Raw genomic sequence first — 23,718 nt, 5'->3', positions numbered from 1 at the left:
TTGGCGTTTACAGTGTTTTATTGGAATCCAGAATGGGAGTTTCTGTTATGTACAATAAAAGGACAGAAACAAAACATCACATTAGATCATAAATACTTCTGCTGTTTCTGACATGTTGGACTTAATTTTCCTGCATCTTCCATCTACAAATGTATTCTACCCCCGTCTTCACCACCTCATCTGCCTTTATTTTACATTATTTTCTGCATGAAAATTCATCACCAAATCCAAATTAAATCACCAAACCCACATCAATTTCACTCTGGTTTATACTCACACACAGAGTATGGTTGAAAGCTCCTTCTGTGTGTATTCCTCTTGAACAGTACTGAGGTGGAGAGCCAGGTACACTACTGAACAGAAGGGATGGATTTTCATAGTAGAAGGAAGGAAAATAAGGAATGAAAGGAGTAGGTGGAGCTTGTTTGCAGAGTGGGGAGCAGAATATAAAAGAAGGTAAGATAACAGGAAATCTGACGAAATTAAATGAGCGTTTAGAACCGAAGCCAGTACATAGCACTGCGCATTCTGTTGTAGTCAGGAAGCTGCTCAATTGGACCTGAAGAGGAGAAAGAATTACACTAAATTACACCGAGTCCAATAAAGTTTAAATGCAGAGAGTTTCAAACGAGTACTGTCAAGTGTCTGAGGGAAAGAAACAACTCACCAACAGCAGCCACAGCAGGGCATTTGTCATAGATGTATTTGGAGCAAACGTCACGCAACATCTTGGGTGTCACAGCCTAAAAAACAACAATAATTTTATCATAATATATTATTACAACAATAACATTAGCCTCTATTAGGAGGGTAGGCCTACATCAATCTTGGCATCCCATTCAGCCAAAGGGATGCGACGTCCATAGTTAAGAATGTGTCTGCCTATGTCATCACAGATTGGTGTGGTACCTGAAAAGGGAGTGACAAACACAAGTAAAACAAAGATTTCAAATATTCGACAGAAAACTGTTTGGACTCCCAGCCACGGATGGCTGGTACATTGTTGGGATTTGACTAGCGATCTCTGGATGATCGAGTGAACACTTGCCACTCGGGAGCTTTTACTTTGACTAGGTATGCCTAGGTATAGTGTATCTGCAAGACATTTGTGTGCTAGATCAGTTAGCACAGCAGTGTCACTGACATGTGCATGGAAAGAGACTAGCTACAAGTTGAAAAACATACAGTACCTTGGACTAACAAGTGTGTCTAATAAAGTAACAACAGACGGTGTTTAAAAACAGCAAAGAAACACACAAACACAACTATGGTGTGTGTACAACACTACCAGCTGCATATCACAGACCTAGCATGCAATTAAACCGGCAATGTATAAGCAGTTTAACTGAAGTATATATCCATGTAACTATAATTGTGTGTCTTACCATTCAACTGTCCTACTAAAGTGGCCTTCAGAGCATTCTTTCCTCTGGCTACATCACTATCAGTCACTGTGGTGCACAAGTTCATCCTGTAGTTAAAAGAAAAAAAGAAAAAAAAAACAGGACAATAACTTCAGCACTGTCATAGAGCAATGGATAAACATCTGTAAGTAGAATTCTATAGATTTGCCAAAACCCCTACAGACGTCCCTGCAAAATTTGACACATTAAAAAATAAAATAATTATTTGTAAGCTCTAATGCTGCGTTCGTGGCGTCTAGCAAGTGGTAATGGGCCTGTTGTAATAATGTCATTTCCCACCTCAGGATGTTCGATGCATGAAGTGGGATACATGAAGTGGGAAGAAAAAAAACAACATAGCTGCCTCCATAAAAGCGTGTCTTCTGTTTGACTGTCAGAGCTAATAAAAAGCTACTTTAACCACACTTTAATAGTCACAGGCTTGACAGGCTACCAGTAACTGTTCTACTATAGTGAACTTCAAACATTCATGTAACATTTTGGAAGGAAATTGCAGTACAGCAACAAGAGCGGACAACAGCATGTAGCTTAGCAACAAGTTAGCCAGCACACAATAATGAGCAGCTCAGCAACAACCTAGCCAGCTACCATTAGTGATAACTCGAACATTAATGATTACCTACTTAAAACAGCAATTAGTATGATCAATGCTGTAGATTTAACCAAGTACTGTGTGTATATTAGTTGATCTACTGCCAATACTGCTTTAAAATCATTTAAAAGTATAGAATGGGGATTTTACACTGTTCACAGTGCGAGTGTGGCCATGTTGTTTTATCGGCATTCAGTAAACATGGAAGGTATTCGGAGTTGAGAAGTCTATCCCAAATTAAAATTTCAAGTTGACGGGGTGTTTTCAGTGGTTTTACTGGTTATAGACGAGGAATTGCAACTTCACCTTGAACGCAGCATAAATGATGCCTTACCATGCGTTCTGAGCCCAGTGCATCATGTCCTCGATCTTGTGTTTGTCTGTGACAAAATAGATGCCCATCAGTCCAGTGTCACTGTAGGAGGAGTGGAAAGACTGGAAACTATTGCAAAGGTTGCCCTCTACAGCCAGACTTGCCAAGCGACTGCTCAGGTGCTACACACACACAAATTTTACAATTTAGTGCAAGCATCATTAATATTTCTCTACACCAGATTAAATAACACCATAAGCATTTAAACCAAATCAAGTGATTGTCCATATAACTAACAGTTTTAATTCAAAATGTAAACCAAACATTCTCTGCATGTACACTATCCGTAAAAAGTTTGAACACTTTTTTTTTTCCTTTATTCTTTATTTTATTCCCACATTTTAGAATAATAAAGTCATCAGAACTCACACAAATGGACCTATGGGAATTATGTTGTGATAAAAAATCCAAAATAAATCAACATAATTTTATATTTTAGCATCTTCAATGTAGACACCCTGTTTGCCTAGAATTTCCAGAAACGTATTCTTGGCATGTTCTCGCCCGATTTCTTCAGGAATCCCCTGAGATGCTTTTTAAACAGTATTAAAGGAGTTTCCACCTACGCTGGACACGTATTGGCTGCTTTTTCGGAATATTTCGCTACAAGTCATCCATTAAATAATATATTTTTTTGCAAATAAAATGTTAGTTTTCTAATGAAAGAAATGAATACGTTGGCACAATTATATTTTTGTCTACAACACTGATTTCAAACATTTAATCATACACCTTCAGATCAAAAGTTTTTTAGATCATGAGAAACATTTCAGTCGAGTGTCTCCAAACTTTTAACCGATAGTGTACTTTTTAAAAAAAAAAAAAAAAAAAAGCATGCTGAAGCACCTTTATCAGAGTGACACATTACAACTAACCTTGCCACCTCCATATGTGACGTCATAGTTGCCGATGATGGAATTAGCAACCATGAGTGGGACAATGTCAGGACTGGCAGCTCCAGCCCCCTCTACTGCAATAGCGACATGTGCCAGGGGCATGGCATCGTCACGCATTCGAACCTAAATCACACAGAAACATAGTGCACAAAGAAAGATGAAAAAGATCAGCGAATATGAACTGCCAATACATTAAACTGAAATTCTATTTGATGGTTGTGACACATCCAACACCCAATATGGGGAGGAATACACATTTACACACAAAAGGATTTTTCACACATATAACACTTCTCACCTCACTGCCAGTGAAGCGGCAAGGGGACAGCAGGGGCACAGCGTCGTCCTGATACTCAAATGAAACACCACTTAAGTGCTGCCTGGCCAGCCCCACCAACTCCTCATGGTTCACACCTACACCAAAGCAAAGTCACTGATCACGTACAGTTCATCACTACTGCTGCATTACTCTGATTTGAGTACAGCTTTGGGCTTTCTTTAAGCCGTGCTGCTGGACTTCCTAACCTGCATAAACACATTTCTCAAAAACTGCATTTTCATTTTCTAAACATATAGCATGCATCATCATAGAGGATTTTAATGCATTGATAACATATTTTCAAGGCTATTTTACAAAAATATGACAGCAATATGACAACGTGGTCACACTGTCACAAAAATATGAACGAGACTACATGTAACGCTCAACATGCCGGCTGTATTATGTATTATTAAGTGTGCCCCGCAATTAAAAGTCACCTTTTTGGTGAAGACGTTACCGAAATAGTCTGGTTTATCAGTTTCTTAAGTCGACATTTGCGCCCATATAGAGTGTTTTTCTAAGTTTGTAATAAAGAAAAGTCCATGCACGGTAGAACAAGCACCATGGAAAATAATTTTCATATTAATGGAGCCAAAGATATTGTATCCATTAGTAACAGTTATCCAGTTGATGTACTTAACATCAACTCCGCATGTACCTTCTGCTAATCTGTTTCTGGCATATATGCCTCAACTCGTTTAAGTAGAGGACCTTGGTCTTACGAGTGAAAAACAACTACTCGAGAGCATTGCCAAGATGGCCACCAAGTGGACAGACTTTATTAAAGGAGGACTTTAGTTCAAATTAAATTCTGTTTAATTTAGTCAATGTGGACTTATTTTGTCTGGTCTTTTTTAATTTGTTGACAATATTTGAATGTTTTCCCCCCCTTCACCAGTAACTTCATTGCAGTTGTATGAAACAGCTGATCAGACAACATTAATCTAAGCACTGCTTTCATGCTGGATTTAATGGTATCACTGCACACAGAAATGTCTCTTTTAATGTCGTTAGTACAATCATCTCACCTGGCTCCTGTGTTAGTCTTATTTGCAAAGAAAAACTGCCCTTTGGGACAGGGATAGCTCTTAATAATAAAGAGTTAACGGTAAAAAGCAGAGGCTTGTACTTTACCTCCAGCAGCAGCCAGCACCATGCGAGGAGCCTTGTAGTGACTGCTGATGTACTCCACCAGATCCTGACGTGTCAGAGTCCTTAGAAAGCAAGGTAGAACAGGAGGGTCAGTTAACTAACCAACCAACACAATACAATTTGTTTGATTTTGTGCGTGTGTGTGTGTGTGTGTGTGTGTGTGTGTGTGTGTGTGTACCTGGCATTCTGAGAGGGTCCCAGTATACTCTGGCTCAGGGCTGTTCCTTGGAATGCCGTGGCATGGAGCAGATCCAAGCAGACATCTTGCAGACTGGCCTCCACCTCCTCCAGCTCTCTGAGCACCACTCCCCTCTGCTGCTCTATCTCAGCCTCGCTCAGAGATGCACTCTGCACCACCTCCGACAAGAGCTCCACCGCTACACACAACATAACTCGGTCAATGTGAGTGTAAGAGACTGAATTTACCCCAAAATAATAATACTGCTGCAAGGCTTAAGTATAAAGGATAACTGCCAAAAAAGTATACATTTCTAGTCTGAATGCTACTATTCATGAAACCAGCGCTCTGATACAAAAATGATTCATATTATCAACATGCCGATAAATCAGGAATCGTATTGCCATGTTGAAAACTTTGCAGTTCTCTGTAGGCATGTAAATGGACAGAACACTAGAAGAGAGTCTGCATTCTCATCTTACCTTTCGGCAGGTCCTTAGCGAGGGCCTTCATGTAATAGGCAGTTTGTTCACGAGAAGTGTATCCACTAAGATGAGCTCCCATTGACTCTACTGCTTGTTCAAGAGCAGCTTGGGGGTGTTTCTTTGTGCCCTAGAATTGAAAGAAGAAAATGTTTGTGCCTAAAATAGCGTGGACAAGATAATATCCAAACAAACAAACAAACAAATAAATAGGATAACCTATTTGTACCTTGAAAGCTAAGTGCTCCAAGAAGAATCCAGCACCATTATTCTTCTCAGACTCATACCTGCTACCGACATTGATCCACAGGCCAACCTAGGAGACAAGCAAAGGCATACAGGTGCATCTCAAAAAAAATTAATATCGTGGAAAAGTTCATTTTTCCCCCCATAATTTAATTAAAAAAGTGGAACATTCATATTTTCTAGATTCATTACACATGAAGTGAAATATTTCAAGCCTTTGTTTGTTTTAATCTTGCTGATGACAGCTTACAGCTCATTTAAATCAAAAATCCAGTATCTCAAAATATTACAATAAAGAATTTATAAGACAGAAATGTCGACCTTCTGAAAAGTATATTACTTTATGCACTCAGTACTCGGCCGAGGCTCCTTTTGCTCGAATTACTGCATGAATGCGGCGTGGCATAGAGCTAATCAGCCTGTGGCACTGCTGAGGTGTTATGGAAGCCCAGGTTGCTTTGATAGCGGCCTTCAGCTCGTCTGTATTGTTGGGTCTGGTGTCTCTCATAGATTCTCTATGGGGTTCAGGTCAGGCGAGTTGGCTGGCCAATCAAGCACAGTAACACCATGGTCAGCAAACCAGTTACTAGAAGTTTTGGCACTGTGGGCCAAGTCCGGCTGGAAAAGGAAATCAGTATCTCCATAAAGCTTGTCAGCAGATGGAAGCATGAAGTGCTCTAAAATCTCCTGGTAGATGCTGTATAGACTCTCGACTTGAGAAAACACAGTGGACCAACACCAGCAGATGACATGGCAACCCAAATCATCACTGACTGTGGAAACTTCACACTGGACTTCAAGCAACTTGGATTCTGTGCCTCTTCACTCTTCCTCCAGACTCTGGGACCTTGATTTACAAATGAAATGCAAAATCTACCTTAATTTTCCCCATGATTGTGGTTGTGTGTACTGAACCAGACAGAGAGATTAAAGGCTCAAGAAAACTTTGCAGCTGTTTTGAATTAATTATCTGATTAGAGCTCTTCTCAGGCTGACATTTCTCTATTATAAATTCTTTATTATAATATTTTGAAATACTGGATTTTTGATGTCCATGAGCTGTAAGCCACAATCATCAAGATTAAAACAAAAAAAAAGGCTTGAAATATTTCACTTTATGTGCAATGAATCTAGAATAAATGGAAGTTTCACTTGTTGAATTAAATGAGAGAAAAAAATTAAGTTTTCCCACAACATTCTACTTTTTTGAGATGCACCTGTAAATACCAGCTTAGCGTACAAACAATCTGTTCACATTGTACATGTGAATGACTTTTTATTATTAGGCAATTTGATGAGCTGTCTTTGATTCTCGGGTTCCCAAACTGAAAGATGTTTGTCTAGCAGCTGATAAAGAAAGCGGATTTCTCACAGTGCAGGTGCCATGACCCGTCGTCTCAGATGCCACTCTCAGTCCATTCTCCAGCGTTGTGACCCGCGTCTCTGGAACACTCAGCAGGCTTTGGGCATAAGACACGGTTGCTTGTCCCCGTCTCAGAGAAAGCAAAACAGGCTATAGACCCAGACAGAGAAAATCAAACACTGAAACATGATCACAGATTCCTAGTCCCAAGACTGGCAAACAGATCAGAAAACAACAACAACCACCTCTACACTGTACCAGTTCCAGTCTATGAGAAAACAAGATCAGGGCTTTTTCAAAAATCGCAGTTTTGGATCGGGACTTGCAGGACTGATCTAGCAAAATCAATCTAGTGATAGCACTAAACATGTACTTTATGTTACCTGCCCTGGGTACTGGCATGCGCAAAGGCATGCATTGTTAATATTGTATTTAGCCTAATAAACTGTGTGATTAATGGGTTATTCAGCCTCAATCAAAACCTTTACGGCTACAAATTAAGATTCACTGACTGAAATAACAACGCTATTGCTGAAAAATATGTAAAGATCTTGTGTGCTAGCCCTCCAAATGAGCTAGTTTGTAATGTAGCTATAGCTAAGATAACCGGGTCGTGTTATATGACCTTGTAAGCGGTATGTATTTCACTCACCTAACTCTAGTCTTTAAACCAAACACAAAAACACGGCTATTAATTTTGCAGAATCACTGCGCTGCTGCATGTCGACAAAGAAACAAGTTTGAAACCAGTCTGAAACTACTCGGTGGATTTGTTGACCTTCTAATGTCGGCTAGCTAGCATTAGCTACACGGAACAGCTAACCGCTATGCTAACTAGTCCCGTTTTGTTTTGTTTTGTTTAGCTCCCCACATCTAAACACACTACCGAAATAAATGGTATTGTGTAAACAGCAGTGCACAGCAGAATGTGCTTGGTGCTGTTGTAGTTTTTCGATACAATGTGCTAGCTAGTATGGTCTTCAGCGTAGCCGAAGACTAACGGAAGTCATATGAATGACAAACGTCTTCTTCAGAAGCCGATAACCTGCTTTTAGCCTCAAGGCGTTTACTGAGAGCTCCTAAAGCGTTTACTGAAAGCTCCTAAAGTGTTTTCTGAGAGCTCCTCAAGCGTTTTCGAGAAACTGGACGCACAGTTTACTCACACTCCGAGCTTTAGCCAGAGCCTGGCCCACGGCTCCACCGAATCTGCACACGGACGCGGCCATCTTTTCCCTGACGGCGGACTGAAGAGTGGAGCGCGTGCGCGTGCTCGCTGTACACGTCAAAGCCCCGACCTAACGTAAGCTATGACGTCACTCGGCCCAAAAGTGCAACTTGTATTATAATTATGGAAATATTTTAACTTACGTACATTTCATGTTAATTAATTGAACTCTGTTGTTAAAGTTATTCCCTATACTCTGGTTCAGCTTGTTAAAAGTCATATTGTATATTATTCTACAATCATGAATAACCCAAATTTAATACAGTAGCCTATTAAACGGTGTTGAATTGATATATATAAAGCAATAATAAACACGTTCGTACGATTTTTCAAGAACAAAATAAAATAGTAGGCTACCTAGAGGAATTTTTTGTGGAACTCTATTATTGGTAATATTAATTGGAAGACTGCATGGTTAATCCCCTTTAAATATCGCATTAATAATAAAACTAAAGAAATCCATTTTAAAATGTTGCATACCATCTAGCCTGTTAAATCTTTGATTTCAAGATACTCTGATACTGAGGAGTTATGCTTTTTTTTGTAAAAATGAGAGATTTGGTGACGCATTTGTTTTTTGAATGTAATAATGATCCCAAGTTTTTTTGGAGAGAATTTTGGCAGAATTGATCTTTAATTTAGTAAAGATTAAACACTATTTTACATTAAATGATTTTTCCATTTGCCATTGTGTATTATGAAAACAATGCTAACAAAGGCCTTGAATACGTTGTTAATTTTTTTATACTAATGGCAACATTTTATATAGCCTACCTAAACAAAAGTATGTTCATTCATCCCCAGTCTTTAGGATGTTTATAGTGGAATTTGATTGTTTTATATCTTCTTTGAAATTGTTAAAAAAAAAATCATTAATATTTTAAAAATATTATAATATAATTTTCGGATTCCCTGTTACCAATTAATGCCACACTGTTTTGTACTACTGTATGCTATGCGATGTATATTACTTGTTCTATTTTCAAGAAAGAAAAAAAGTGCAATATGTATTTATTAACTACTATAATCCTACCTATAATAATCATATAACTTCATAGATACTACGATATGCAATGCAATACAGATCTGATAGTTTCTTCATTTTCAGTAAACATTTTTTTCTGTCCCAGAACTGGCCTCTGCACTGTTAGTCTGCAAAAACACAAGCTGGTAAACCACTGTTGCAGCTGCAAAGTTATTTCTCATCTTCAAGTTCCTTACCACTTGATTATACTGATCAATATATATTTGAGATGTTCTCATTTTCTCACTGCTGTGTTTTCTTCTGCAGTTTAGCATTAATAGCAATTAATGCTTAAATGCATTAAGTTGTTCATGAGTAGTGATGGTGGCACCCTGTCCAGGGTGTACCCCGCCTTGTGCCCGATGCTTCCTGGGATAGGCTCCAGGTTTACCCGTGACCCTGAAGAAAGGATAAGCGGTATAGAAGATGGATGGATGGATGGATGGAGTAGTGATAGTCGCTGTTGAAACACTGCTTCATGAATCTTTTGTTTCGAATCAGTGGTTCGGAGCGTGTATCAAATTGGGCAAGTCACGTGATTTCAGCAAACGAGGCTTCGTTACGTCATTTCAAAACTCCGATGGTTGCCACTAGGGGATGTTGATTTCAAAGTGAACCCATGAACTAATATTGTTTTAACTGACTTCGGGTCAGAATACAAGCACTAATATTTAATGGTATTGAATGATTTGTAAATTATATTGAAAACATTACACGGTTGTGAAGATATTTGCAGTTGTTTTGTAAAAGGTGTCATTATGTTTGGGCCTAGATCTCGTTGCTGTTACACTGTTTTGACCAGCAGGTGTCGCCAGCGTGTGGTGTTTCCAAAGCTTCGAAACAGTGAATCATTTGCCAAGGAATTGGTTCAATTGATTCGAAGCTTTGAAAAGCTTCATTTCTCCCTTGTAGGGTTGCACGATATACCTGTATTACGGTAGTATCGCGATACTAACGCTTCAAAATACCGCAGATGCCACTATATTTTTTAAACGTTAGTATAGTCAGTATGGTAGTACTGTAAGTAATGTTGTATGTGTGGCAGTTAATACTATTTTCGCTAAAATGACACATCTCACTGCTTTTGCAAATACACAGGTAAGACACTTCATTTAGCCAAAATTCTTCACCTTAATCTTTAAAGATTTCCTGTTTGCTACTAAGCGAGCTAACAACATGCTAACCGCTGTGTGTAAATAATAAAATTAGCCATGTTTGCTAGTAAGCAAGCTAACATGCTAACCGCTGTGCCTAAACACTAAAACCAGGGTTTGTACAAGGTGTTTGAATTTGGCTTTTTGAAATGTAAGTGATGGAAAAGCTTGAAAATAGCCATTTACATTTGCATCTAGCGGTGCTTGGAAAGTGCTTAAATTATTAAAAGTTAATAAATACAAATACAAAGTTGACAAACAGCTTTAAAGTGTTTATTTTCGATAGAACATGAATACAATTAGTGATGTGTTGTTCATTTTGAACAAATCTTTAATATGACTCGGGAACAACGAGTTGTCTCAGAACAATTCATTCATTTTGTGTTGACCGCGTATGCGCTGCAACATCCCCGTAGGATCTGTACAGGAAACAGAAATTATTACTTCACCTTTCGAGTCTTCGGGTTCGAGTCATTCGTTCATCACGTCACAGCTTCACTGCATTCAGCCTATGGGGCGGTCACTGGATGAACGGATGACTCGAACTTGAAGACTCGAGAGGTGAACTAATCATTTCTGTTTCCGGGGAACAGACGTGACAAAAGAAACAAGCCTCAGATCGGGAGGTGAAGTGAATTAACAGACTGCATAGCCTGAAGACTCAGCTATTAATGAATCATTTCTGTTTCTCATTATTCGGCCTTGGCTGCATTAGCCTACAGTTTATTTTTTTATTCCAAATGTGATCAACATAAGTACTAGATGTGTTTGGGAATTTAACATGTAACATTTTAATTATATTCTGCTGAAATGAACGAAATGACTCGTTCATTATCCAAACTTTCCATCATTAAATACAATCCTTTCACTTAAAATTAGTCACCCCCCGCCCCCGAGAGAGAGAGAGAGAGAGAGAGAGAGAGAGAGAGAGCAGCACATTCATTCACTTCTTACTTTCTCTCTGAATGATTATTTTACCTGTAAATGTAGCCAAAATCACAGCACAGCCGTTGTCTTTAACTTATGTGTATAATGATTTTATCGGAGGATGTCGTGGTTATAAATCAGGATTTTAGCAATGCAGAATTGGATTTTAGCATTTCCAGAAGCATGGAAATGGCTTGGAAATCAATCACTATTTCATACTCTTTCCGTTGTCTGACAACATGACTATCTCTTGTATAGTTCTTGAAAACAAAAACAAAAATAGTGCTTGAAAAGTCCTTAAAGGTCCTGGAATTTCATTATGACGCATTTGTAGGAACCCTATAAAATTAGCCGTGTGTGATTGTGAGTTAATTTCCAAATTTATTTAAGCCTAATGATGTGTTCAGTCTAAGTGTTCTGAGGACAATTTCCATTTGCATGATTTCACTGCCCTAGGGAACAATAGATTAAATAAGTGGCACTTTGAATTAGTTGCTTGCCAATTGTATGATTGTTCTTGAGTTTTTCCCAATAGCCAGTTATTCATTCTCATTAATAAAGCATTCACAGAAAAGTCTGGTCTGTCTGTTCTCATTTGCATTTATGTATTTCTGTAAATTTGGTTCATTTTGTAGATTAGAATTATGAATCAACACAATATTGTGTGGTATTGTGATACTACTTGGTACTGTGATACTTCAGCTGGTATAGTATGTAAGATATGTTTATGGTATTGTGATAACCCTAGTCCCTTGTTTCTCCTGAGCAGTTAAACTGCTCACTGTTGTTCAGAAAAATCCTCCACGTCCTACACATTGAGATGTTGAGATCCATGTTTTCACACTTGGGACAATTGAGGGATTCATACACAACTAGGCGCAAACATTCACTGATGCTCAAGAAGGTAACACACTACATTAATAGCCAGAGGGATGTAAACTTTTGAACAAGACGATCGATGTGATTTGTTTTCATTTAGTACTGCCCTTTAGAAGCTACATAAGATATTTACAAGTTTCCCAGAAGATGAAATAATAACAATTTTATAACTGCTCAGGACAAACAAGGGACTTCTTCCCAGAAGAGTGAATGTTTTTATAACAGCCAAGAGAGGACTAAATCTAGAATGAGAATATAGTGTAGAATTAGTGAGACTCAAGAACAACTATCACAAAACATAAAAGCAGTCACTGATCATCCAGGTAATAACACACAGTATTGAGAATCAAGCGCATGTAAACTTTTGAACTGGTTCATTTGTGTAAATTCAGTTGGTATTGTGTCTTGTGGACTATACGTAAACATCTGTTATGTGAAATAGCTTATTCAGGGCAGGACTAAATAAAAACAAAATGCAATTTTAATGATCCCTCTTTTTTTTCTTTTCATTATTAACATTGTGCAGATTCTGCAAGGGGTATGTAAATATATGAACACAACTGTATTTAAAACGGTTACATTTATTAACTAAAATATCCAACTGTACATGCTGATTCATTAATCAAAACAGTTTAAATCAATGTCATAGACCTCACTATTTCAGTCCATTGCAAGGGTGACTTGCCTTTCCACCTCAAATTTTCACCCCAACATCAACAATATATCTGGTCTACAAAACAAAGTCATAATGGAATATATTTAACTCGAGGTTATTTAAACCATTATTATATAATATATGTATCTGTTATTTGTATATATGCATTATCATCAAATGCTTTGTATAGAAACTATAGAGAAACTATAAAATTCACAAAGGCATTTGCAACCAGTAAAACAACTTTCCTCCCTCTCAGCTGCAATATGCTTATGTCCGCTAGATGACGCCCTTTGCAAATTATTTTGACTCAACAGTACGATGGTTGGAATCTAACCAGACAGTTAACGGCTAACAAATGCTATTGTTGTTATATAATAGAATATTTTGGATATTTTAATAGTGTGTTATTATAATTGTCGAGGTAATTCTTAATAAAGTCAGAATTAGATCCAGAGCCTAAACATATGAATAAAAAAAACAAACAAACAAAAAAAACCTTGTCACTGCTAGGTACTTTCCAAGAGAATGAGAGAACCCCACTCTCACAGATAGATGAGTAAGCCATGGTACATAAATAAAGTCAAGTCTCATATTCCATATTAGGATTTATGTTTGGGTCCATTCCACAGGGACATGGATTTGCCAGATACATTCAAAATATGGACAAAGAGTAAACAAAACAAGCTCCTTTGGCTATTAAGGATTGTGTAAGGTAGCAAGTGATATTTATTCCAGAGGTCACTAGTGAACAGAGCAAAGATGTGGTGGAGCTTCACATGCAGTCCACTGCAGGGCCCGAATGAAACTGCAGGAGGGAAGGGTCTGGGCCTTAAATGTCAGAGAAAGGGGGCTTAAACTGGATGTTGATCAATAGAGGAGAATAAAAGAAGGTGAGGACGTGCCTAGCTACAAAATAGGGTTTTTTTTTGTGTATAAATACAAAAACAAAGGACTATAGTCACCTGTTGCTTAAAACCAGCAAAACAGATGAACAGGTGGTTAAAAGCCTCAGGCCCAGTCATTAATGTTTTGCTTTGCCTATGTATTATTTGCTGTCTTTAAATGTAAAATAACAGGCAGCCGAATGTCCTATTGAGTCTGAGCTCTTCTTTTTGGAGTGATGGGATCATAATGAGGGGTTTGTTGACTCTATTGTTTACTACTCCACTCACCTGCTTTATTGCGCAGGTGTTTCAACAGAGAGACACCTTTTTGCAAGATGGCCACCTCAAGACTCACCACGCTCCTTCTAACTAGAAGCTAGTGTGTTTGTTTTGTGTGTGTGTGTGTGTGTGTGTGTGTGTGTGTGTGTGTGTGTGTTTCACTGTAGTCTGTTGTTGTAGCTAGTAGACATTTATGGGAGGTTTATGGGTCCTTCATGGGAGGAAGCTTGAAGAGTTGATGATGAACCAGAAAAATAGTTGAATAATAGTACTGAGTTGTCAGTTTGTAGAGAGAACTGCTAATTATCAGTAGGCAACTATGGTGAAATGTAAGGCTGAAATGTATGGCTGTATGGATGGTCTAGTCAAGTCCGTGTTTGAATGTCTGTGGTCTGTACACGACAACATAATGTATGCGCACCATGTAGCTGGCTCTGTCTATACATGAGTGTGAATGTATGATGATAAGACTGTGTATTGGACCTTTTGTACGAGAGCTTGAGAGAAACATCTCCAGTTTTCCTCCTACACCACCTCCATCCCTGCATTCCAGGGAGGGAGAGAGAGAAACATAGAAAGAGAGACAGAGAGAGAGAGAGCCCTCTGTGTAAGGAAGGTCACTCCCCATATCTTGTAATCACAGAGCTCTATTGTCTGAAATTGAATGTTTCAACAATCGTGATGTCATAGTTTGTCATTCCCAGAGCTGGGTTGTACTGGGGAATAAAATTGTGTGTGTGTGTGTGTGTGTGTGTGTGTGTGTGTGTGTGTGTGTTTGTGTGTGTGTTCCTGCATGTGCATTTAAATAGACTGCAACCACAACAGAGATGCACAAATGAATTTTCTCAAACAGTTTTGAGAACATTTAGTTTCTGATTTCCACATTTTTCTTTCCTACATCTTTTTCCTTTTTTTTTTCAGGAAGCACACTCACCCTTCTCTCTCAACCTGATCTCTACCCCTTCTTCTAGTCCTTTCTTTGTTTTGTATTACATGAATAATGAGTAATCCACCCAGAAGTGGTTTATAGACCACACCCTTTATCCCTCTCCTCATTGGTGGCCATTTGAATATGATTTGCATGCAATTTGAATGGCAGTTGAAGGGTTTGTGTGCTTCCCAGTTAATTTGACAAGGCATGCAAATGACAATTTCTCTTTTTTTAAATAGGACAGGTTTCTGTAGGCCCGTATTACTTTTTTTTTTTTGGTGACGATGCAACTGCACTCATTTCCAGACAAATAATTTATGTGCGTGAGCGACAGCATGAATGGGTGTTTGTGAGAGCCTTATTTTCATAAACTCAGTGCCAAACTATGAGGTATGTGGGGCTGAGGATAAAAGGCAGTGAGAATGTAATGTGTCTGTGTTGATGAGCCAAGAGAAAAACAGTGTATGTGTGTTTGTGTGTGCTTGCATGACAGTGAATAACCACATACCGCACTATGTTGTAGCATATGGATGGACATATGGGTAAATCAATATTATTTAGAGTTATATGTGCCATATGTATATATGTTTTGCATGAATAAAAATACATGTATTACATAAAGTGCCCTTAAAGAGATACATCCTGGCATACAGACTCCGGAAATATTGATGTCCTTCATGAAAGCAAGGGAAAAAATAATTTAGAAAACAAGTAGCACATGCACTGAGTCATATCTCGCACATATGAGGTGACACATAGTGAGAAAACACTGCAAAACACTGATTTCAAAATGATCAAGAACACCAGTGTTTTGTCATTTAAATACCCAACCCACTTTACAGTAAGGTTTCCATGACAACCGAATCAAACCTCAAAATCCAGCTAATTGAGACAACTGGGATCCAGTAAGTGCCTGATTTGTACACTCTTAATTACATGTCATTTTCTTTTTTTGTTTCGCCTTGAGTGCATTAAAATAAAATCATTTCACAGTAATCCTTCCTTTGGGAAATGATCATCTCTACTACACAATTGTCTCTATTTCTCTATCACACAACTGTCTTAAAATCCCTCACGTTACACTCCATTATGTGTGTGTGTGTGTGTGTGTGTGTGTGTGTATGTGAACTGAGTGAACTGAGGACAGAGCTGGCAGCTGTTGACCAGCTACCGTTTCCAACCAACACACAACTGTGGTTTGTTAGTGTCACCAGGGTAATGAGGGATAGATAAAGGCAACTTAAAGGTTTGCTCCAGCTGAGGTGGTGCCACTTTGTTAGATCATTTGTTTGCTTTGCAGTACATTTGGCTTGTATGGGTCACGTCACCTTGACAGACAGATACTCATCGTAAGATAAGGAAAGTGAGACTGTTAGATTAGAGCCTGAAACATTCTAAAACTGTTGCTCTCTTCTTTTTTTTTTCTCCTTGTATACACTAACACAAGTCTTTGAGCAATACGTTATGTATCTTGTTGATCTGCAACCATTTCAGAAGCATGTAAAACCATGACTGTTACAGTGTAAGAAAAGAAATGAACAGTAATGGGAATCTTATCTCTTATCTCTAAATCCAAGCACAAGCCCCAGTTTCCTGCACGCCTTCTTGTGTAGAGATAATGCTGATGCGAGTGCTAGTGATGCTCCCATGCTGTGTAGACCAGAGGAATCCGGAGACGCCTTCTACTAGCCTGGCTATTATCTTGTGGATTATTATCATCATCAGTTATGTGCTCGCTTCTCTGCCACCCACAGAGAGGGAGAGAACGAGGGATGGGATGGAAGGGAAAAAAGACAGAAAGGAGGAGAGGGAGAGAGAGGGAACAGAGGCACAACAGAAGTGTTCTAAATTTAGTGCTGGCTAGGCTTTTTTCTCCCTGTCCTTATAAAGCACTGTGGTGGAACTGGTTTGTGTGTGTGTGTGTGTGTGTGTGTGTGTGTGTGTGTGTGTGTGTAGAAGTAAGTGGAGTATCCCCAGCTTCACTGGTCCTTGTCAAAGAGGCAACACAGCAACAGTCTGTTTGAACAAGCTTTACCTTTTGCTCTGTTGTTGGAAAAAGCAATGGTGGAGGTTGTACAGAGGCAAACAATATAAGGACAGACAGACTAAAATAGGGAATGATCAAGAGAGAGTTTGGCGGGAACAAGAAAGACAGGGCGCGTGCACATGAGTGAGAGAGAGAGGGAGAAAATGAAAGAGTGAAGGAGATAAAGAGAGAGCTATGTCGTTCTGGCATTGCAACAAGGAGGAGATGCCTTTGGCTTCTGTGAGCAGTTATGCTGTAATGCAGCAACATGGCTTCCTTCAGGGGATTCTTTTGTTGTCTTTGTTTAGAAAACTCTGTCATGTTTGCTCTTTAAATTATAACTTAGCCCAACTGAGTCGTCCTTGCTCCCTGAAGGAGATAAAACCCAGCCACAATCATGTAAAAATGTCTTTTTTTAGGAGTAACTGAACTTGGCTCTTGGTCAACAATTGGTGTATTTTCTTTCTAGACCACTTTTATTAAGCTTTTAATGTACACAAATACATTCCGAACATCCTGAACCCAGTAAAGACATGAATATGGAGAAAATTCCATCACCAGTTACCCAGGCTGATTGATTTTGAGTACATGGCAACAAATAAATAGACAGAACACACACACACACACACACACACACACACACACACACACACACACACACCTCTCCATCAACCACTCCTTGATGACCTTCCAAATGTCACAACCTGCTCTGTACAACTGCCATTTCCAGATGATTAGTAGTGACAGGAGGCAATTGAACCAGCTGTTTCTGAAAGACAGCAGTGACAACACTGAAGCATTTTGAAATAGTCCTCCCCCTCCATACACCTGTTGCCTTGTCCTGCCATTTCATACTGTCGCACAGGGAGGTCTCTCTCCCAAAAAAAAACGAAAAGGCTTTTCAAACGGAACAAATTTCCTTCTAATTTAAGAGAAAGAAGAAAAGAAAGAAAGAAAAAAAAACGTGATAGTTGGAAAGTTAGGAGTGCCATCATTATATATATATATATATATATATATATATATATATATATATATATATATATATATATATATATATATATATATATATATATATATGATACACACACACACACACACACACACACACACACACACACACACACACACACACATATATACACACACACACACACACTATAATTAGTGTCAGGATTGTGTAATGTGTGTTAGTGTGTTTGTTATTTTGTGTGCTGTGTAACAACTTACATTGTGGACTATTTTTCTCTCTGTCCTGTCAGGTTCTTTTTGTTCTATTTTGTTCTTTGAACATCAGCCTGCCCAGGCACAGTAGATAAAAGTTAGCCATTTGGCTAAATCTGACACTGTTACTATACATTGTAAATACTGGCATTGATTATTTGTATAGTGTATTGCCCATGTTAAATAAGAGAAGGATTGCATGTAAGGAATAAAACACAATGTTCTTTGCTGTTATAGGACAATAATCCACACCAGGGTGATGTGATTACCACGGCAAAGTTGCTTATTTTCCTAACCTACCACAAAGTGTTTTATTCATCTTATACCACAACAATTACAGTTTAGAATTTATTAATCAATGACATGTCGTACTTTTACCGTTTACAGTTGTATGTTATGGATATTAATAAATAGTTCCTATTATCATTTACATTATAGCAGCTACAGCCGTACCCTCACCAGCATCTCTTTTTTTTACCTCTCTCTATTGAAGTTAATAAGATCTAAAAAGTGCAAGAAGACGAAAACGGCAAAGTCCTCTATGCTTAAGACTTTACTGCAGTTGAAAACTTTCTCACCGTTATGAAGCACTTACACCAGAGACTCCGTCAATAAATGTTAAACGAACATCTCAAACAATGATATATTTTTCCTTGTTAATGTGGTTTGGTTATGTGGAGCATCCAACATACAAGTCCCTGTGTATGGGCGGTTACTATAGAAACGGTAATGTATTAGAACAGTGCATTAAAATAAACCTGTGATTTGAGCTTCAGTCAGATGTACTGTCAGAGCCTTGCTGCTATAGAAAATTAATCAACACCTTCTGAACTAAGTGCTCTCTCTCACACACACACACACACACACACACACACACACACACACACACAAGCACACACACTTGCACTATAGATCAACAAACTAGCATATAACAACCTTTTGTGTAATATAAATAATGCTCTTATACCCTCCTTTTCTCTGTGCTTGTATGTGTAAGGTGGTTAAGCCACTAAGTAGGACAGCTGTTGCACTGTGAGGACTTTAGGATTTGACTGGTGGCATCACGTGTGTTGTGTATTGTAGTAAACCGTGCATCTAGTTGGTGTTTTCCTACAGCACGTCCATGTGCATCCACATTTACACATACAGATACATGTTCATAACTGAAATGCATATGGATCTATATTGGCTCTATATCCAAGTCTGAGGATTTAATAAGCTGAGTACAAGACCTTAAACCTATGATAACTTTCATTTTCCTTTCCTGATAAACCTGTAGTAATAGCACAGAAATTAACACACACTTTCAATTTCAATAATGCATAAGTCAGAGCAATTCTATATTCCATAGCTTATAGTGTGACGACCTGAGTGAATCATAAATGCTAATGCTAAGTGACATTTGCCTGGATGTCCTTTTTAAGACAATTTTAAGCAATTTAAAGCAATCTGCCCCATCTGTTGCATATTGAAGTTTACAACAGACAAGAGTTTTGACATGCTTCTTGGTACTAAGAAAAGAACAACAACAACAACAAAAAAAAAGCCTGTTAGATACAACAGAAGGTCTTATTAAGGTGATTCTTAAATACTTTTGTCTAACTTTGTCCAGAAATTAATTTTAGGTTTTGTGCTATCCATGTGCGTTGTGTTATCAGACTCACACATCTGCTTAAACACATGACCACACATTCTTCCCACTGAAAAAGGTCTTCTTAAAGGACAAATGATAGAGACTGTTAGCTCAATTTATAAATACTTGTAAATGAAGAGTGAATGAAACACAAATATGTTTCACCTAAAAATGTATTGTAAATGTAAATGGTATTGTCTTCCTTTACACTTCTTTTATAAATGAGTTTTTAAGTTTTCAGGATAACTTTTCTTTTCTTAATACAGGGAAACTATTGGAAACTACAGCAAAATTATTGTTCATGATAATCACACACACTAGATAGCGAGTGAGTGAGTGAGACAAACAGCTCAGGACAAACAACGGACTCATGAACAACTATCATCGAACATTGATTGTTGATCTGTCAGTAGGTAGGTCATACATAAGCCAGAATATGCAAAATGTTAATCATTAAAAATAAAAAATAATAAGAGGGATCATAAAAATTGCATTTTGTTTTTATTTAGTACTGCCCTGAATAAGCTATTTCACATAACAGATGTTTACATATAGTCCACAAGACACAATACTAACTGAATTTACACAAATGAACCAGTTCAAAAGTTTACATACACTTGATTCTTAATACTGTGTGTCGTTACCTGGATGATCAACAACTGTTTTTATGTTTTGTGATAGTTGTTCATGAGTCCCTGGTTTCTCCTGAGTAGTTAAACTGCCCACTGTTCTTCAGAAAAATCCTCCACGTCCTGCATATTCTTTCCTTTTGATCGTCCAGATAACAACACACAATATTAAGAATCAAACACATGTAAACTTTTGAACTGGTTCATTTGTGTAAATTAATTTGTGTACGTTATTATCGTGTCTCGTGGACTATATGTAAACATCTGTTATGTGAAATAGCTTATTCAAGGCAGTATTCAGTTATTTTAAAAAAACGCATTTTTTTATGATCCCTTATTTTTAAAAAATTGTTAACATGTTGCAGATTCTGCAAGGTGTATGTAAACTTATGACCACAACTGTAGGTAGATATTAGGTTGACAAATGCTGGTGTGTTCCTTTTAATTTATTGTGAGTCTGTGTGAGTCCTGTGAAAACAAGCACCTGTCTGGCCTCATCTCTTGGAGGAAGCTTAATCGGGGGAGTGTAGAGGAGGCCCTGCCTGCTCTGAACACATGCTAACCACAGATAAGGACATGGCGCAGAACAAAAAAAAAACACACACAAAACCTCTGCTTACCCCCACAGAAGCATGTGTGAGAAAAGGCAAGAGAGAAATGATGTCTGTAGACTCAAAAGAGGTTACATTAGGCTCTATACTAATGTTATCTCTGAGATAGAGTGAATACTGTGTATGCGTACTGTCCCCTAGGCTGAATCAGCCCTTACTTCTTAGGCGAGGGGGTCATATACTTCAAATTGAACTTTATTCTAAGTGACATATCAAACACATCATCTTTCTAATAGCACAGTAGACTATTTTAGTGTTTAATACCTCTTTCATTTCATACTGCTTGTTTCATATATTACATAATATGATTTTTTCTTTCTTTCATATTTCCACTTTTGGTGGACGGATTGATACTACTCATTTCTTCTCCACTCAATCCCAAGTTCTGATGACCTGATCCTACACTTTTCTGTCAAAAGCAATAGTATGTAATGCAAGCGCAAGATCGTTTTATTAAACAAAAAACAAAACAGTTGATTTGAATCACTAAGTAATAATCAAATATGAGAGTATGCAACCTTCACATTACGGCTACAAATCCTAATTTACCTCTTACATATGCATGTTCAAAACTACTCTAGTGCTTACAAATGACAGTTTACATACTTACAATTTTGATGCTACATTTTCACATCACTATTCACATGGTCAAAGTGCACAGTTGCAACATGAAAAGTCTCATAGTTTTAATGTTTTTAATCCAGCTGGACAGCTACAGAGAAGTGTGAAGCTAAAACTAAATTGCTTTGTGAATAGCGGCTACAAACTGTGAAAATTCTGAGCGTTACATGAGTATTTCATGCGTCACCCAGATGAGGATGGGTTCCTTTTTGAGTCTGGCTCCTCTCAAGGTTTCTTCCTCATAGTGTCTCTGGGAGTCTTTCCTCGCCACCGTCGCCTCTGGCTTGCTCATTAGGGATAAATTCATACATTTAAAATCTATATTCTGCATTTATATATTTCTATAAAGCTGTCTTGGGTCAATGTCCATTGTTAAAAGCTCTATACAAATAAAACGGAATTGAACTAAATATTTAAAATTGTAACATGAGATATACCATTTGTGAATTATTACTCACACATTCAATTCTTTTTGTATGACATAACTATGCAAAACATGTTAGGGGACTAATTTATAGAAGTGACAGTTCATAAAACAACAGTTTCTTCATTGATGTATACTTTTTTTTTTTAAACAAAAAAGAATAAAAATTACAGCTCTATTAAAATAACATCAAGGTTATGTTCTGGCTCTGTAGGTTGAATAAGTTATATGTTGTGTTATGATTGTCTTCAACCTAGACTATGTAACTGCTTAAAGTCAAATCATTCAGATTATTCAGATTATTATTGTTATTTACTGAAGCATATCATTCAGTAACCAACAGTAACCAACCAAGTAGTCAACAGGGGCTTTATCCCCAATGCAGTAAAGCCACAAACTGTTTCTTTTTATGTCTTGCAAAATGATGTCACTGACCAGCACGGGAATCATGCAAGGAAACTGAATTGAGTCATTAGGTTTTTGCATGTATTTATATCTCATTATCACTCCATCTATCTCTTTCTGTCACACACTTACATAATATCTTCCTTTTACTTATCCAGCTTAAGTTTAGACGTGTGATCCAAGCTGCATTGCATAAAAGGCTCAGATAAAATTGACTACGATTTTTTCAATAAAAATGCCCCATCAAGTGTCACCCAGAAGATTATAGGTTTCCTTTTGAGTCTGGTTCCTGTTAAGGTTTCTGTCTCATGTCATCTCAGGGAGTTTTTCCTTACCACTGTCACCTCTGACAGATTGTGATTTACAGTATAATATAATCTATGGATTACTACATTTAAATTAAATGATTAACATACAAACTTATGTAAATTTTCTTTAAAGCACCACGGCATGTTGTTAATATTATCTGTTTTCAATTTTCATCTGCTATTACTCATCTTATCTGTCCAGGTATAGTAATTACGCCCCATTCACCCCAGTTAGGAAGGGAGAGTGATATAGAGAAACTAAAGTATGACAGGAAAGAGTATGTAGAGTGTGACATATAAAGGAATGACTGTGTGTGTGAAAGTTTCATTAGTTGGTGTCTCTGAGCCTCCCCTCACCACCCAATCCAATCTTTATCTCAGTTAGACAGCCAGTGACAACAGGCAGAGGCAATAAAATGAGGTGGGTTAGTGGCCTGGTGTCGCCATCTTTGAGTGGTTCACTAAATATAGTGTCTATACTATCTCACGACACCATGCTGAGTGTCTCCGGACGTTAGCCAGATTGGACCAATTCTAATCCAAAGATCCCTACAGCAGGATTTGATCTGCAAGGATAAATGTGAGTAAAATGAGTTTATACAGGGCCTGATACACTGTTCATCATCCCTACTCATGAATATATACAAATAAACAATGTGGTATGCATCGGAGACCAATGCTTACCCCTGTGAATTAAAAAAAAAAGAAAGAAAAAATCAAAAGGCTAGGAGCTCCTAGATATTGAAGTACCTTTCTGTTAATGACTGTCAGATATTAGGCAGTGTGGCATTATGAATAGAAAGTGTGACTGCTGGATAGATTGGAAATATCAAGGTTAATGCAGCCAC

At 37.9% G+C, this 23,718-nt stretch overlaps 1 protein-coding gene across 1 annotated transcript; it reads right to left on the bottom strand.

Annotated features, from left to right (window-relative positions):
* LOC128614437 (cytochrome b-c1 complex subunit 1, mitochondrial) lies at positions 1-8,304 on the bottom strand. Its single transcript, XM_053635714.1, has 13 exons — positions 8,192-8,304; positions 7,038-7,178; positions 5,649-5,735; positions 5,420-5,549; positions 4,938-5,136; positions 4,742-4,821; positions 3,584-3,699; positions 3,265-3,408; positions 2,351-2,511; positions 1,386-1,471; positions 821-909; positions 668-743; positions 1-559 (listed from the first exon to the last, which is right to left on the bottom strand). Exons 1-13 carry the CDS (start codon positions 8,252-8,254, stop codon positions 495-497), a joined length of 1,437 nt encoding a protein of 478 aa, XP_053491689.1. The 5' UTR covers positions 8,255-8,304; the 3' UTR covers positions 1-494.
* Positions 8,305-23,718: the final 15,414 nt, after the last annotated feature.

The sequence above is a fragment of the Ictalurus furcatus genome, chromosome 11 (genome assembly GCF_023375685.1).
Source record: "Ictalurus furcatus strain D&B chromosome 11, Billie_1.0, whole genome shotgun sequence".
Lineage (NCBI taxonomy): Eukaryota > Metazoa > Chordata > Actinopteri > Siluriformes > Ictaluridae > Ictalurus > Ictalurus furcatus.
Note: the sequence above shows the minus strand (reverse complement) of the source record. Positions and strands in the feature narration are given on the sequence as shown.